This window comes from Sinohyriopsis cumingii, chromosome 17, assembly GCF_028554795.1.
Source record: "Sinohyriopsis cumingii isolate HCF-2022 chromosome 17, ASM2855479v2, whole genome shotgun sequence".
Taxonomy (NCBI): Eukaryota; Metazoa; Mollusca; class Bivalvia; order Unionida; family Unionidae; genus Sinohyriopsis; species Sinohyriopsis cumingii.
In genome coordinates this window covers 91913943-91928887 of record NC_142977.1, presented here as the reverse complement: position 1 = coordinate 91928887, position 14945 = coordinate 91913943, and the positions used below count along the sequence as shown (strand labels likewise).

At 36.0% G+C, this 14945-nt stretch overlaps 1 protein-coding gene across 1 annotated transcript; it reads left to right on the top strand.

The window, feature by feature from the left end:
- The first annotated feature begins 6043 nt into the window (after window positions 1-6043).
- On the top strand, window positions 6044-7065 carry LOC149779422 (uncharacterized). The gene is made up of 2 exons (XM_089938431.1): window positions 6044-6325; window positions 6532-7065. The coding sequence occupies exons 1-2, from the start codon at window positions 6044-6046 to the stop codon at window positions 7063-7065; spliced, it is 816 nt and encodes a 271-aa protein (XP_089794557.1).
- Window positions 7066-14945: the final 7880 nt, after the last annotated feature.

The window sequence follows — 14945 nt, the reverse complement described above, 5'->3', positions numbered from 1 at the left end:
TGAGAAACACATTGTCCGGAAGCAGGGGGGGGGGGGGCAAACATTTTGGAGTTTGTTTTAAACATTATAAACAAAGCAGATTATTTAAAAATAAATTTGATTTTGAGAACAAACCTGTATTTTTCTATGAATATTTCACAGAATTTCTTTAGTGATATAGAAACTACGTTTGGGGAGCCCATTGTCTTCTTTTCGTACCGGACCTGCATAGCCCTAAAACTGCCGCTGTACGCAGACAGAAGTGAGACGGCAGTGATCGGTAACAGTGAGCGTTTTGGACCACTCAGCCACTTCTTCTTTGTGTAATGAGACCTGATTTTAGAAGTGGTTCTTGCATGTAGGCAAGTACTCATGTGGGTCAAAGCGGCTGTGGAATGGATGACGAAAAGCCGTTAAAAATTCCCGAACATACAAATTACTGGTATTTTTTAAAATTAATTTTCCGTAAAGGTTTTTGGATTCTGTCTCTTTTGGTTATTTCTATGTACCGTTATTAAAAATTCATTTTCATTTTAAAGCTTTAATTCTTGATTTTCCTACGAATGTAATCTCCATTTATCTATTAGCCACAAAACGTAGAAGCAATATTGATGGTTTCATACATTCATTGTTTATTGGACCGTCAGTGTCAGCTTTAGAGAATGTAAATTCAGACTTGATGAATTAAGAGGGAGTCATCCAATAATAATCAAGTTAGGTATGGGCCAGAGTTGAATACATGATAGGTAGACGTCTTCAAACAATACAGAAAATATTTATTGAATGTGTACATAGTATATGCAATAATAAACTTAAACTACTCAAGAAATACTTTACCCATTAAAACTGAAGAAAGCAACATTTCTCCATCATTTTTGATACTTTCGATTTTACTATTCCTGTATTCAACTGGTTGACTGGTTGACTGTGTTTTAATAGAAAAAGAATTTCCCGTACACTATTCCAAGATTAGACTGGTTAACTGAGTTGTAGGAGAAAAGGGATTTCCAGTATACTATTCCAAGATTAGACTGGTTAACTGAGTAACAGGATAAAAAAATTTCTATATACTATTTTTCACTTTGAGAAGTTGATGAGTTGCGGATGAAAAGGGTCTTTCCATATACCGTTTCACTGGTATACTGATTGACCGAGTTTCAAGTCAAAACACGAATTTTCCTTAAATTATTCATATTTTCTGTTCCGTTAAGAGATATACTACACATTTTAGAGGACTTATTGGGGGCGACAGCGGTGATAGTGTCGAATAATTTAAATAGGTCCAGGTGATCATCGGGAAACACGCACACACGCACGCGCGCGCGCGCACACACACACACACACACACACACACACACACACACAATAACCATGGATAAGAATGATACCCCCACAAAATTCCAAATATTAAATTGCAAACATAATTTGAATAAAGCGTGCCTCATAAAAAATGGGACAAAATGTTTGTGCGAAATGCTTCAACTGGGTTCATATAATTTTCGGGGAGGAGATTGTGGCAGGGTATTTTGCAAAACTTTCGCTTCTTTTACGGTTGAGTTTATGTACATGTCATTTCATCATCCAAGGTCAATACAAATAAACAGAGAGAGAGAGAGAGAGAGAGAGAGAGAGAGAGATGTTGCTTTCGGCTCTATTAGATCGTTACGGAAATTAAGTCCTTCATTAGGAAGTTTCCATAATGATCTTGCACATCACTTCATACTACACCAATTGTTACCTTAAGTAAGGCCAAAATCAATTCATTATGTATGGAATACATACAACCACATTATGCATGGGACAAATAAAACCACATTATGTATGGGACACATAAAACCGCCAGAGTATACAAGTAACTGGTCATGAAACTACAGACAGGATACAAAAAAATAAACGGTACCCGTTCTGTGTGAAAATATCGTGTTCATACGAACTACGAACCATCTCTGGCTCATAAAAAGAACGAATTAAGTACATTTAAGACCTTAGAATACAATCTAATTTCTTTCTATAACGTTTACTTTGATCTCCTAGATTTTCTAATCCAAACAAATGCGAGACAGTTCGATATAGCTGGGTCATATAGGACACAACGCCTTTGTTTGCTTAATTAAAGCATATATACTTTGCCACTTATAGGGATCAAACTAAATCCTTCTTAAATTATATTATAAAACTGCCTCATTCCTCTAAGCCTTCTCAGTGAGATAAGATTTAAGGACCAGACCACAACAATTAGGACTTGTGATCTCTTTGTTGTAACATTCAGACTTTTTGTGACTCACATTAATGGGGAAGTTGTAAGTTTTAGCAAACTTTTCATGTCCAACAACGTTATAATCAAGTTTGCTAGGTGAAGTTTTCATATTTTCGTAAGATACTCTGTATATGCATGTATGTTAAATTGCGACACCCTTATTGTTGTCAGATAAGATGGTAATTTTTTAAACGTTGACTAAAATGTTTTAGCAAGAATCTCTGTCCATAATTTACTGAATTTTATATAACTAGCTGGTGAGGTACATTTACATAGAGGGTGGAAAACATTCTTCGCATGCAAGCTAACAAAAGAGAAGTGCGGTGACCAGTTAAAGACAGATAGGCGGACGGATAGATGGATGGATGGATGGATGGCTACTAATGGATGACACCTTGACCTATTTTAGAGATCTGATGATGAGACTAGTACTATGACATAAAAAGTGAGATATCTGGACCTGAATTTAAGAAACCAACTGCATCAAACCTTTGTATCTGGCAGGGAGATGGTCATACATAAATGTTTATAATGCAAGTAAAGTTATGAAGTAAATGGTACACTAATAAATATGATCCATGCTCATCGGTATGTTTACAAAAGGATAGTGACGATAGTATACTCTGTGCCCGCCAACTTGGAAGAGCGCATCAATCCATCTTTGCATCTCCTTATTCATCAATTCATCAATCCGTCTCTCTATTTCTCAATTCACCCATTTCTCAATCCGTCTCTCCATTTCTTGTTATAAATTCATCAATCCATCTCTCCATCCTTCCATCGTCCATTCATCAATCCATCTCTCCACCCCTCCATTCATCCACTCATCAATCCATTTATTCATCTCTCCATCCCTCTATTCATCTATAAATCCATTCATCCATCCATGTATCCATCTCTCTATTCATCATTAATCAATCGTTCTCTCTATCCCTCTGTCCATCCATTTATCAATTCATGTATATTTTTAAAAAAGATATATGATTCCTATGTATCAATTACCACAAATCTGAACCATTATCATAACACTCAGATCTATTCAAGGACGTGTTGAAATTATTTCTGAGTAACACATTATGTATTTGTTTGACCTGATACCTATAAAGATAAAATAATAATGTATTCATATCCATACCAGACTAACTGTAGCATGAAATGCATAATTACGTTCGTTCAGAAGTGGTTTAGTGGACTGGTATTCTTAAGCACGAATAAGCAGGCCTACAGTTTTAAACAGGTATATCGGATATACATGAAATTTAAGTCCATATGACTTTTCTGTTCGGGATAACACTGTCGATATCGAACCTGAATTTATTTATTAAACCTTGTTTTCAATAAAGGTAAACATTTTACGCGAGGAATAAGGGTTTAAATACTGAAGCCTCGACCCAAAGTTATCATAACTGGCAATATTTTGTGCAGTATTTTTCTCAGTCATATATTTTAGCCAACTTACTATAATAAAAACTAGTCATGCATTCTATTTTCTTAATCAAGCAGGAAAATTTAATGTAAAGTTCAAATTCATATTTACAATATATGTGCAACTGTGTCTAACATCCTTACATTTTGTCATTCACTTTACCTAGATCAAGAGAGCAAGAAATAAACAATGTGTCCAGTAGAGAGTGCCGTGTATTCTATAGTATACAGTATGATGATTTTACATCTGTCCAGTAGAGAGTGCCGTGTATTCTATAGTATACAGTATGATGATTTTACATCTGTCCAGTAGAGAGTGCCGTGTATTCTATAGTATACAGTATGATGATTTTACATCTGTCCAGTAGAGAGTGCCGTGTATTCTTTAGTATACAGTATGATGATTTTACTCTTATTCCACTGATTTCTTTTAAAAAATTATTAATTGTCAGGTTTTGATAACAGTTCAAGGTCCACTCCCACCTTCTTTCACTATCTCGTTAATTGGTTTTAATATGCAAATGAAAAGAGGCCTTTAAAACTATACGCAAATGCGAAGTTCAAAGACACACATTGTATTAAGGCTTTCATTGTAAAAACAACAATAAAACAAAACAACAAAAGACTTGGGGGAGGGGTGTCATACAGTTCCCTTATAATCTTTGCGAGGTTGTCGAAAAAAAGCTTTGCTATAAACTCGTTCTAAGCTTACGATGATATGATTTAAATTCCATTGTGATCTAACTGTGTTTGTAGAGAGTCGGAATCGTTATCCAAGTGTCGCGGGTTCGATACTCACCAAAACCAGCCTGGCTGCCGCGGAGTATACTTGGGAAAAGCACTTGGTTCCCATTTCCTCAGCATGATATAACCAACGAACCAGCATTATATGTCGATTCACAATTATGTTATTGATATGTCGATTCACTAGTGTGTTATTGATATGTCGATTCACTAGTGTGTCATTGATATGTCGATTCACTAGTGTGTTATTGATATGTCAATTCACTAGTGTTATTGATATGTCAATTCACTAGTGTTATTGATATGTCGATTCACTAGTGTGTTATTGATATGTCAATTCACTAGTGTGTTATTGATATGTCGATTCACTAATGTGTTGTTGATATGTCAATTCACTAGTGTGTTATTGATATGTCGATTCACTAGTGTGTTATTGATATATCGGTTCACAGGTGTGCTATTGATATGTCAATTCACTAATGTGTTATTAATATGTCGATTCACTAGTGTGTTATTGATATGTCGATTCACTAGTGTGTTATTGATATGTCAATTCACTAGTGAGTTATTTATATATCATTTCATTAGTGTGTTATTTATATGTCAATTCACCAGTGTGTTATTTATATGTCAGTTCACTAGTGTTATTGATATGTCGATTCACTAATGTGTTATTGATATTTCGATTCACTAGTTTGTTATTGATATGTCAATTCACTAGTGTGTTATTGATATATCATTTCATTAGTGTATTATTTATATGTCATTTCACTAGTAAGTTATTTATATGTCAGTTAACTAGTGTGTTATTTTTATGTCAATTCACTAGTGTGTTAGTTATATGTCAATTCACTAGTGTGTTATTTATATGTCAATTCACTAGTCTTTTATTGATATGTCAATTTACTAGTGTGTTATTTTTATGTCGAGTGCTGGACGGACCACCGATTAGCCAGGGCTTACCTTGATCTCAACATTGTCCTGCCACAGCGCAAAAAGACGAAGCTTACCCGAATCAAGTTCAACACTACAAGGCTGAACCATCCGCAGGTGAGAGAGCAATATCAAACTCACATTGAAATCCTATTGACTGCGCACGGACCTCTGACTGGTGACCCAACCTCAAAGTGGAACCAGCTCAAGGACATGGTGAGTGAGTCTGCAAAGGTCATCCTGGGACCAAAAAGAAAAGTCCGCCAAGACTGTTTTGACGAAAATAACGAAGTGATAAGCATTCTCTTTTATCAAAAGCGAGAGGCCTATGTAGAATGGCAGAACGACGTTGACCCAGTCTCAAAACGTGATCGCTTCAACCACTTGCACAGCAAAGCCCAGATAGAACTCCGCATTATGCAAAATTGCTGCTGGGACCACAAAGCAGACGAAGTCCAGCAATACGCAATAAGCCAACTATCTCGGACCTGGACTTGACCCCTACCACGGAAGAAGTCGAGCGATCCATCATCATGATCAGTTTTGGCAAGGCACCAGGCTCGGATGGAATTCCTGTTGAACACTTCAAAGCATCTGGCCCTAAGGTACTTGAGGCACTGCACAGTATCCTGATCAGCATCTTGGAGGAGGAGTCCATACCACAGGAGTTCAAAGATGCAATGATTGTCACCTTACACAAAAACAATGGGAACAAAGCTGACTGTGACAACTATCGAGGCATATAACTCTGTCGATTTTGCAGGCAAGATTATGGCCCGCTTCCTTCTCAACCGTCTGGTAGTTGATGTCTCGGAAGCCATACTGCCGGAAACCCAGTTTGGATTCGGACAAGATCGGAGCACGATCGATATGATCTTCACAGTGAGAAAGATACAGGAAAAGTGCATTGAACAAAACATGAACTTCTACGATGTCTTCATAAACCTCACAAATGCCTTCGATACGGTCAACAGAGATGCACTATGGGTAATCCTAGCACGACTCGGTTGCCCTCGGAAGTTCATTAGGATGATCCGACCTTTCCACGTCGGCATGACGGGACTTTTTACAACATGGATGTATCTGAGCCATTCAACGCTTCTAACGTCGTGAAGCGGGGTTGCGTTCTCACCCAAGTATTATTCAACATCTTCTTTACATTTGTCCTGGACCATGGTACACGTAATCTCCAGAAAGGAATGTATATAAAATACAGACTGGATGGCTTTCTCTTCGACCTTCGCCGACTGAATGGCCGGTCCAAAACAATGGAGAAAATTATTCTTGAAGAACTTTTCGTGGATGACTGTGCTCTCATGTCACACACGGAAGCAGCTCTCCAGATCATCGTTATTCGCTTCGCTGAAGCCTCGAGACTCTTCAAACTCACTATCAGTCTGAGCAAGACAGAAGTACTTCGTCAACCTGTCCCAGGCACCATAGCTCGTCCCCCGATTGTGTCTATCGATGACAATCAGCTGAAAAATGTCGATCACTTCAAATACCTTGGAAGCATCATATCGTTCGATGGATCGTTAGACAAGGAGATAACGGCATGCACCAGCAGTGCCAGTCAATCACTAGGACGTCTCCGCTCTCGCATGTTGAGCCACAGTAATATCAAACTGTCCACCGAGATAAAAGTATATAAAGGACAAGCCTCCTATATGGATGTGAGACCTGGACAACTTACAAGAAGCACATCGTCAGGTGGCAAGACACAGTGACAAACCTAGATGTGCTGAAAAGAGCAAGCTTAACCAGTATCGAATCAGTGGTCATGAGAGCCCAACTCCGGTGAACGGGTCATGTTATCCGTATGGAGGAGTCTCGAATGCCACGTTAGATTTTGTATGGATCTCTTTCTAGTGGACACAGAAAAAGTGGTTGCCCGAAGAAAAGATTCAGAGGCTACATCAAGGACAGACTGAGATGCTGCTCGATATCTGTGACAAACCTCGAGTCATGCGTCAAGGATAGATCTAGTTGGCGTGCAGCTGTTCGTAATGGGTGAAAAACCTTCGAGGCTCCCCGCAGGAAGGCCTCAGCGTCAAGAACCAACCCATGCTTCATGTGTACACACTGCTTCAGGACATGCGCATCTCGCATCGGACTCATCAGCCATATGAAGAGCCATCAGCAAAGAGCAGCACAGGATTGACTTCATCGAGCCGCAATGGTCAACCAACATATATTTGTATGTCAGTTCATCAATGAGTTTTTTATACGTCCATTCACTGGCGTGTTATTAATGTCTCAATTCATCAGCGTGTTATTTAAATGTCAATTCACTTGTGTGTTATTTATATGTCATTTCACTGGTGTGTCATTTATGTGTCATTTCATCAGTGTTTTATTTATATGTCGATTCACTGGTTGTTATTTATGTGTCAGTTAATCAGTATGTTATTTATATGTCAATTTACTTGTGTGTTATTTATGTGTCAATTCATCAGTGTGTTATTTATATGTCATTTAACTGATGTGTTATTAATGTTTCAGTTCACTGGTGTGTTATTTATGTGTCAATTCATCAGTGCGTTATTTATATGTCAATTCAGTGTTGTGTTATTTATGTGTCAATTCATCAGTGTGTTATGTCTATGTCAATTCACTGGTGTGTTATTTATGTGTCAGTTCATCATTGTGTTATTTATGTAAATTTACTGGTGTGTTATTTATGTGTCAGTTCATCAGTGCGTTATTTCTGTTTCAATTCACTAGTGAGTTAGGGGCCCCGAATGACCGAGTGGCCTAAAGCGCTCACCCTTACGGATCACTGCCATCTCACCTCTGTCTGCGTGGGTTCGAGTCGCGGGTTCATCCTATGTTGTTATGTGAGAAAGCTTGCCAGTAGCTTTCCGTGGGTCGATGGTTCTTTCCGGGGTTTTCCCGGGTTCTTTCTTAACCATTAATACTGGCCGCCATGTATAGCCTATCTTGTGCTGAAAATGACGTTAAACCCTACAACAACAACAACAACAACAACTAGTGAGTTATTTACATATCAGTTCACTAGTGTGTTATTTTTATAGTATTTCTTCAGTGTATTATTTATATGTCAATTCACTAGTGTGTTATTTATATGTCATTTCACTAGTGTCATTTATATGTCAGTTCACTTGTGTGTTATTTATGGAGATATTTTATTTGGATATCTACAATTTTATCTAGTATATGCTTCAAACATTAAATAAAAAATTAAATTAATTTACAAGAAATGCGATGACGTTAACTACAATTGCTTCGTCATAACGTCATGGCTTGTAACGTTAAAAATTCAAACAGTCGTAGCTTGTTAGTTTTGGCGTAAATGAACGATGAAGTTACCAAGATCAAATAGATCTTTACTCGTTCGTTACAATCCACGTAAATGCACCCCTTTGCAGAAACGGAAATATGTAAAAGGATAGGAATTAATTCAAGAAACGAATCTGGAGGATGTGTGTGTTTTAATTTTTGATCGATGGATCAATTGAGAGATAACCTCTTTTCGCTAGCACTGCTGTGCTTTTGGGGCTGCGACATTTATAGTTTTCAAATGTACAATGAAATAGAAATGTTTTAAGAGTAATGATTATTCTAAGATTTGTTCTTTGCATCTGCACAAGTTTCAAAGACATAACAGGAGTAAAATCTTGTACTGGACCAGATGTTACAAGATCATATAAACTAGAGTATGAATGATTAAAAAAGCACAGTACAGGTATGAAGTGCCCAGGAAACATGCCGGGTACATACGTACGTACGTAGGCATGTGAGTGCGTGCGAGCGAGCGTTTGCACGCTTGTAGGCGCGTGCGTACGTATGTGGGTGCGTGCGTGCGTACGTACGTACGTACATACATACATACATACATACATATATACATACATTTCGTTGGTTGTATTTCTTGTTCTTGTTGTGTCTAATGTCTGAATAAGTTGGGATAGGTTTATGAAATGTATACATTTACATCAGCACAAATGTCGAATAAATCATTGAATTCCAAACTTTATATGGAGCTAGAGTTATTTTGCGAGTAGTATGACTACTTTAGCTAAAGTTCCTTTTTCCAGTCACGATTGTTCTCGTAAAAAGTTGTATTTCAGTCAGACGATATTAAGCGCATGCGCTGCATTGCTTTCTAAACACTTAAACAATACTAATTAGAAAGACATGCCATTCGCAAAGTTAAAACCATCCCTTGACAACTGACCGTCAAAACACTGAAAGAAATTAATATTTTTATATGATGTATAAATGGTTTTAAATGTCAGATAATTTCTTATTCCAGTGTTTTAGCTCCCACAAAGTAGTAAACTTCCTCCATGTGATGATTTTAAAAAAGAAGATATTTAAAATTAAATAAATTTTCTGCAAGTAATCAAGGTTCAAACTTTGAACTAACAATAAAAATGATAAGTAGAATAAAAAACATTATATATGGTCTGAAAATCTAATCAGATGATTTACATACGAATGCAAATAGAGAAAAAACTTGTTTTTTAAAAAAATGTCACGCCCAATGTGCAAAAAAATAATTTTCTTTAAATTAGCGAAAGTCGTATTCGAGTGCGATTAATTTTTGATGCACACATTACAATTGGAGCATGTGTCCTTATTATTTATGTATGCACATTTACATGTATCAACATTTTCAGATTTCACAATATACTAACTAAATTTGTCTACCTCAAGTGTTGTTTTTCTTCTTCTTTATTTGTGTTGCTTATCCAGAAAGTTCTAAAATATGCAAGAAACTGATGTACAGTGGTCTAAAACTCTAATCAAATCATCTGTTTATGGTAAAGTGTGTCAAACCGAATACCTCTAAACTTAATTTTTTGTGCTATCGAGCAAATTTTATCAGTATTGTGCTGTTTTTAGTCAGGTGAAAAAGGGTTACAAGACGCAAATAGGTCCAATAGAAAACTATAGCTAGCTAGCTAAACAGATGGGAAGATTAGGCTTGGTGGATATGTAGGTAGGTTGGTGGAGAAACCCACAATAGTAGGTGAGTACAATTTAATACAATGATAATCCCTATGATCCCTTTAGTGACATACCTACGCGCTTGGGTCATCACTATTTATTTTACTACGAAGATTTTCCCAAAGGTCTCTTTACACCCTCCATATTAGACCAGCTGTTTATATATATATATATATATATATATATATATATATATATATATATATATATATATATATATATATATATAACAGTATGTATGTGTGTGTGTGTGTGTGTGCGTGTGTGTGTGTGTCCTATCTATTCCTCAATTCTGACCGAAGTTTAAACCACAAACTCGGTATGGGTCCTATCCAACTGTAGAAGGAATCTTGTTCATATTGTTTAAAGTATTAGAAAACAAAAACATCTCTTTAATTTCCCTTTTCCTGAGTATATGATCTTTACAGTCGGTTCTATATAGTTTCTTCATGGTACTGTAGCTTTCAAAAATCCTTGGTAGCAGAAGAATGTGAATGAATTCGCTAGGACACTCTTCTAAATTATTAAACATGAAAAACATGTACACTTGATATGATATGAAGATATGACACCATCAGCTGGCAAACTTGACAATGGAGAAATTCTTATTGGTTATGACAATGTGCTAAATTTTAAAAACGTAAAACGCCACGGTTTTAAAAAATAAGCTATCTGGTGCTGAAAACATCTAAGCCACAAATTTATACTGAAGCGCCTATGTCTTTTTCCATTCATTCAACAAACAAACAGACCAAAAACTGAACGAAAATGTTCAGAAGAACAAAGATAAAAAGACATCTAATATGTTTTCATATAGATTTAGTTTTGTCTTCGTAACTAAGTGGCAAAGTTTACACGTAATTAAGCAAACAAAGGCTCTCTGATATATATGATCCACCTTGTATCGATTTAGTCTGTTACTCATATGTTTGGCTTTCAAATGAAAGAGATCAAATGACACATTTCTGAAATGTTTCTTTCCTCCAACAATAAACCCCATTGTGTTTTACGACTCATATGTGGTCTGTGTGTTTGGAGTATTATAGTAAGTACACATTTGTGTTCTTTACACAGTTAAATGTATGTGAAAGAGAATCATAAACCATGGCATGCTCGGGTGATTTTTCGTGACCAACATTAATATAGATTTTTGTTATTTTTACATTTTTCAGTCGTAGTTTTGGATGTTGTTTAAATTAATTTTAGTGCCTCACAAAATCATTGCATAAACTTATATGAATAATTTTCCATTCAGAATAATCATTGTTATCATCATGCAAATTAAGTAACGTCAGCAGAAAATTATCTATTTAATAATCTATTCAAATTAAATATCTGTTACAGTTTCATATTTTTCAAATTTAGGCCATTTAGACTACTTTACCCGTTTTTCTGGTTCGAGAAAATGATCCCACCCCAGAACTTCAATTTATAAACCACACACACACACGCACGCACGCACGCACGCGCGCGCGCACACACACACACACACACACACACACACACACACACACACATACATACATACATATATATATATATATATATATATATATATATATATATATATATATATATATATATATATATATATATATATATATATATATATATATATATATATATATATATATATATATATATATATATATATATATATATATAGCTAAGCAGGAGATATACTTATTTTACTAAATAGTCACAGATTGGAAAGTATTTACATCCTTGAGCATAAAATCGTGTAAGTTAGCATGACTTAGTGATCTGTGGTGAACTTGGGAGTGTACTATAATAGTAACCAAGATATTATACCTTAGCGAACAAGGCAGTGCACTGTGGTTAACATGGGAGTGTACCATAGTAAACAATGTAGTGTACCTTATCGAATAAAGCAGTGCACTATGGTGAACACGGGAGTGTAGTATAGTAAATATGGTAGTGTACCTTAGCGAACAGGCAGTGCACTGTGGTGAACATGGGAAAGTACTATAGTAAACAAGGTAGTGTAGCTTAGCGAACAGGCAGTGCACTATGGTGAACATGGGAAAGTACTATAGTAAACAAGGTAGTGTACCTTAGCGAACAAGGCTGTCACGTTTGCCTGCCCGCGATTACGTAAGTGAGGAACAAAGGAATCGGTTAGCAGCCATGTGTATATGTAGACCCCTGCGGCTATCGTAGCGATTCGTGTTTGTACAAGAGCCCCGCTTCCTTGTGTGTCAAAACTCATATGTAGACGTTGGAAGCTTTGTTCTAGAACAAAGGACCCTTGTTGATGTTGTAAATCTCCCCGCGTTGACAGATGGCCTGAGGCTGATCTGTTAAACTACACCGACTGGGGTAGAATTGATATCCAATCGGAACTGAGGAAGGGTGGGGCCATCAAGTCGAACCAGAATTTAACAGTCATTTGGGCTGAGAACGAATTAGTGATTGTAAGCCATTGTGCTGGTCAAGCAGCAATATACTCCGAGGAAGCCACTCGTAAACTGGCGGGAAAACCCTTATTACATTCTAAGGACAGAAAGCTTCGTAAAGGTCAGTGAGTTATTTGTAATTGTAATCATGTGCAATATGTATATTTACTTACTAGAATCGTTAGTACGTAGAATTACCTTTGTATTGTTTAATTTACATGCGTACTTGAGAAATGAGCTATGATTATGTAGAGTGCTAGCTCGTAGTCAGAATTAATATTGTAATTCGCTATTTGGTTACTTCGTAGTAAACTACTGTATTTATTCATGTGATATTCTAGATTTTGCAGAACATCATAGAACGCCACAAAGGCAGTGCCCTATGGTGAACATGGGAATGTACTATAGTAAACAAGGTAGTGTACCTTAGCGAACAAGGCAGTGCACTATGATGAACATGGGAAATTACTATAGTTGTTACGTATATTTGATTTAATTTAGTTGCTTGTAAGTTTGAAAATCTTTTTGTTTTAATTACATGTCAACGTAATTTAATTTTGTTTACTAGGAATTTGATATTCTCCATAAAATTCAGTTTGACCTGACTCTTTCCGTGGACGCCTAATAATAGAAACACTACTTCTATTTTTGACCTAATTCCTGGCCTCGATTGAGAATCAAGTAAACAACATTTTTATTCATTTTTAATGTGTGAATGATAATGGTGAAATCGAAACCGTACTGGACTACGTGCCATTCGACTTGTATATACATTCTAAATCATTCTAGAATGTGATCACGTGACCCTCATCTGGAAATCTGTGTTGCGTCTCAAGTTACTGTATAACCTTTGTTTATAATGATTGTTCTTAGTTTGACTTTTACACTGTAAAGTGTTTGTGACCAGTTTGGAGTTATAATTTAATTTTTATTCAGTTTTTTGGGATTCTAAAAGATTAATTCTTTTTCCTGGAAATATGTGAGTGCTCATATAGAATTCTTGGACAAAGACATTTATTTAAACACTGGAATATTATTTTCTGTGGTTCACAAAGGACTGTAAACATCAGCAATATACTGAGTACATGATGCGTCATCGCCTTCCATTTTGAATTTTTCGTCGGGACTCGAACTTGAATTTATAAGAACATTTTATTACTAGAACTTCTAAAATTTAATTCGTGGATTATTCTTGGATTATTTTTTTTTTATTTGATTCTTAAAACCGCAAGTTCTTTTTTTATTTTATTTTCACAGTGCTTTTAAAGGGAAATAAATTATTTGAAATTTGAATTCCCCATGTTTTTGAAATCTATAGTGAAATCGGCAAGCTTTTTCCAAAATGTCATCAAAAGTGGAAATATTTCCTAGCCAGGACCAATTAGACCTTTTTCTAAAAAGATGAATTAATTCAACTTGCCAGAAAATACTATCTTTCTGAGGTAAAGGCTTCCTTAACGAAGCAAGAAATAAAAAATAGTGTGGTCCAATACTTGGTAGAAAAGAATGTTTTGGACAAAAGTGCTTTGGTTTCGATCAGTAAGTCTGTATCAGACTCTGACATAAAAGTAAAGGAATTATAATTAAAATACAAGATGGAACTGGAGTTGAGGAAGCTGGAACTTCAGAAAGATAAAGAAGAAAAACAAAAGCAAATGCAGTTGCAATTGGAGAAAGAAAAAGACCAAATGCATTTACAAGCGGAAGACAGAGAGAAAGAAAGACAAATCAGATACAAGAAAAACAAATTGAATTTTGCATTTGGAAGCAAGAGAGAAAGAGAGGGAATATCAATTTAGAATAAAAGAAATGGAACTGGCAAGTGAAAAGCACATTCCCTCTTCAAATACAAATTTAATTTTCCATGTTTTAAGAAATATCTAGTTAGTATCTCCTTTTCTGGAAGTAGAAGTAGACAGATATTTTCCTTATTTTGAAAAAATGGCTGAGAGTTTGAAGCGACCAAGTGAGTACTGACTCTATTATTACAATGTGTACCCACTGATAGAGCTCGTGATATTTACATTTCTCTGTCATTAGAGCAGAGTGCTGACTATGATGTAGTTAAGGACTATATCTTGACGGGTTATAAGTTACTCCCCGAGGCTTATCGGCAAAAATTCAGAAACAATAAAATAAGAAGCTGACCAGACCTATGTCGAATTTGCATGGGAAAAAAGCATGACAGTTTGATAGGTGGTGCTCTTCTAGAAAGT

Excerpts from the sequence above, each read along its gene's own strand:
- LOC149779422 (XM_089938431.1), top strand. The coding sequence starts at position 6,044 with ATGGGAACAAAGCTGACTGTGACAACTATCGAGGCATATAACTCTGTC. Across the intron at positions 6,326-6,531 it reads TCAACAGAGATGCACTATGG|AAAGGAATGTATATAAAATA; the intron begins GTAATCCTAGCA and ends CGTAATCTCCAG.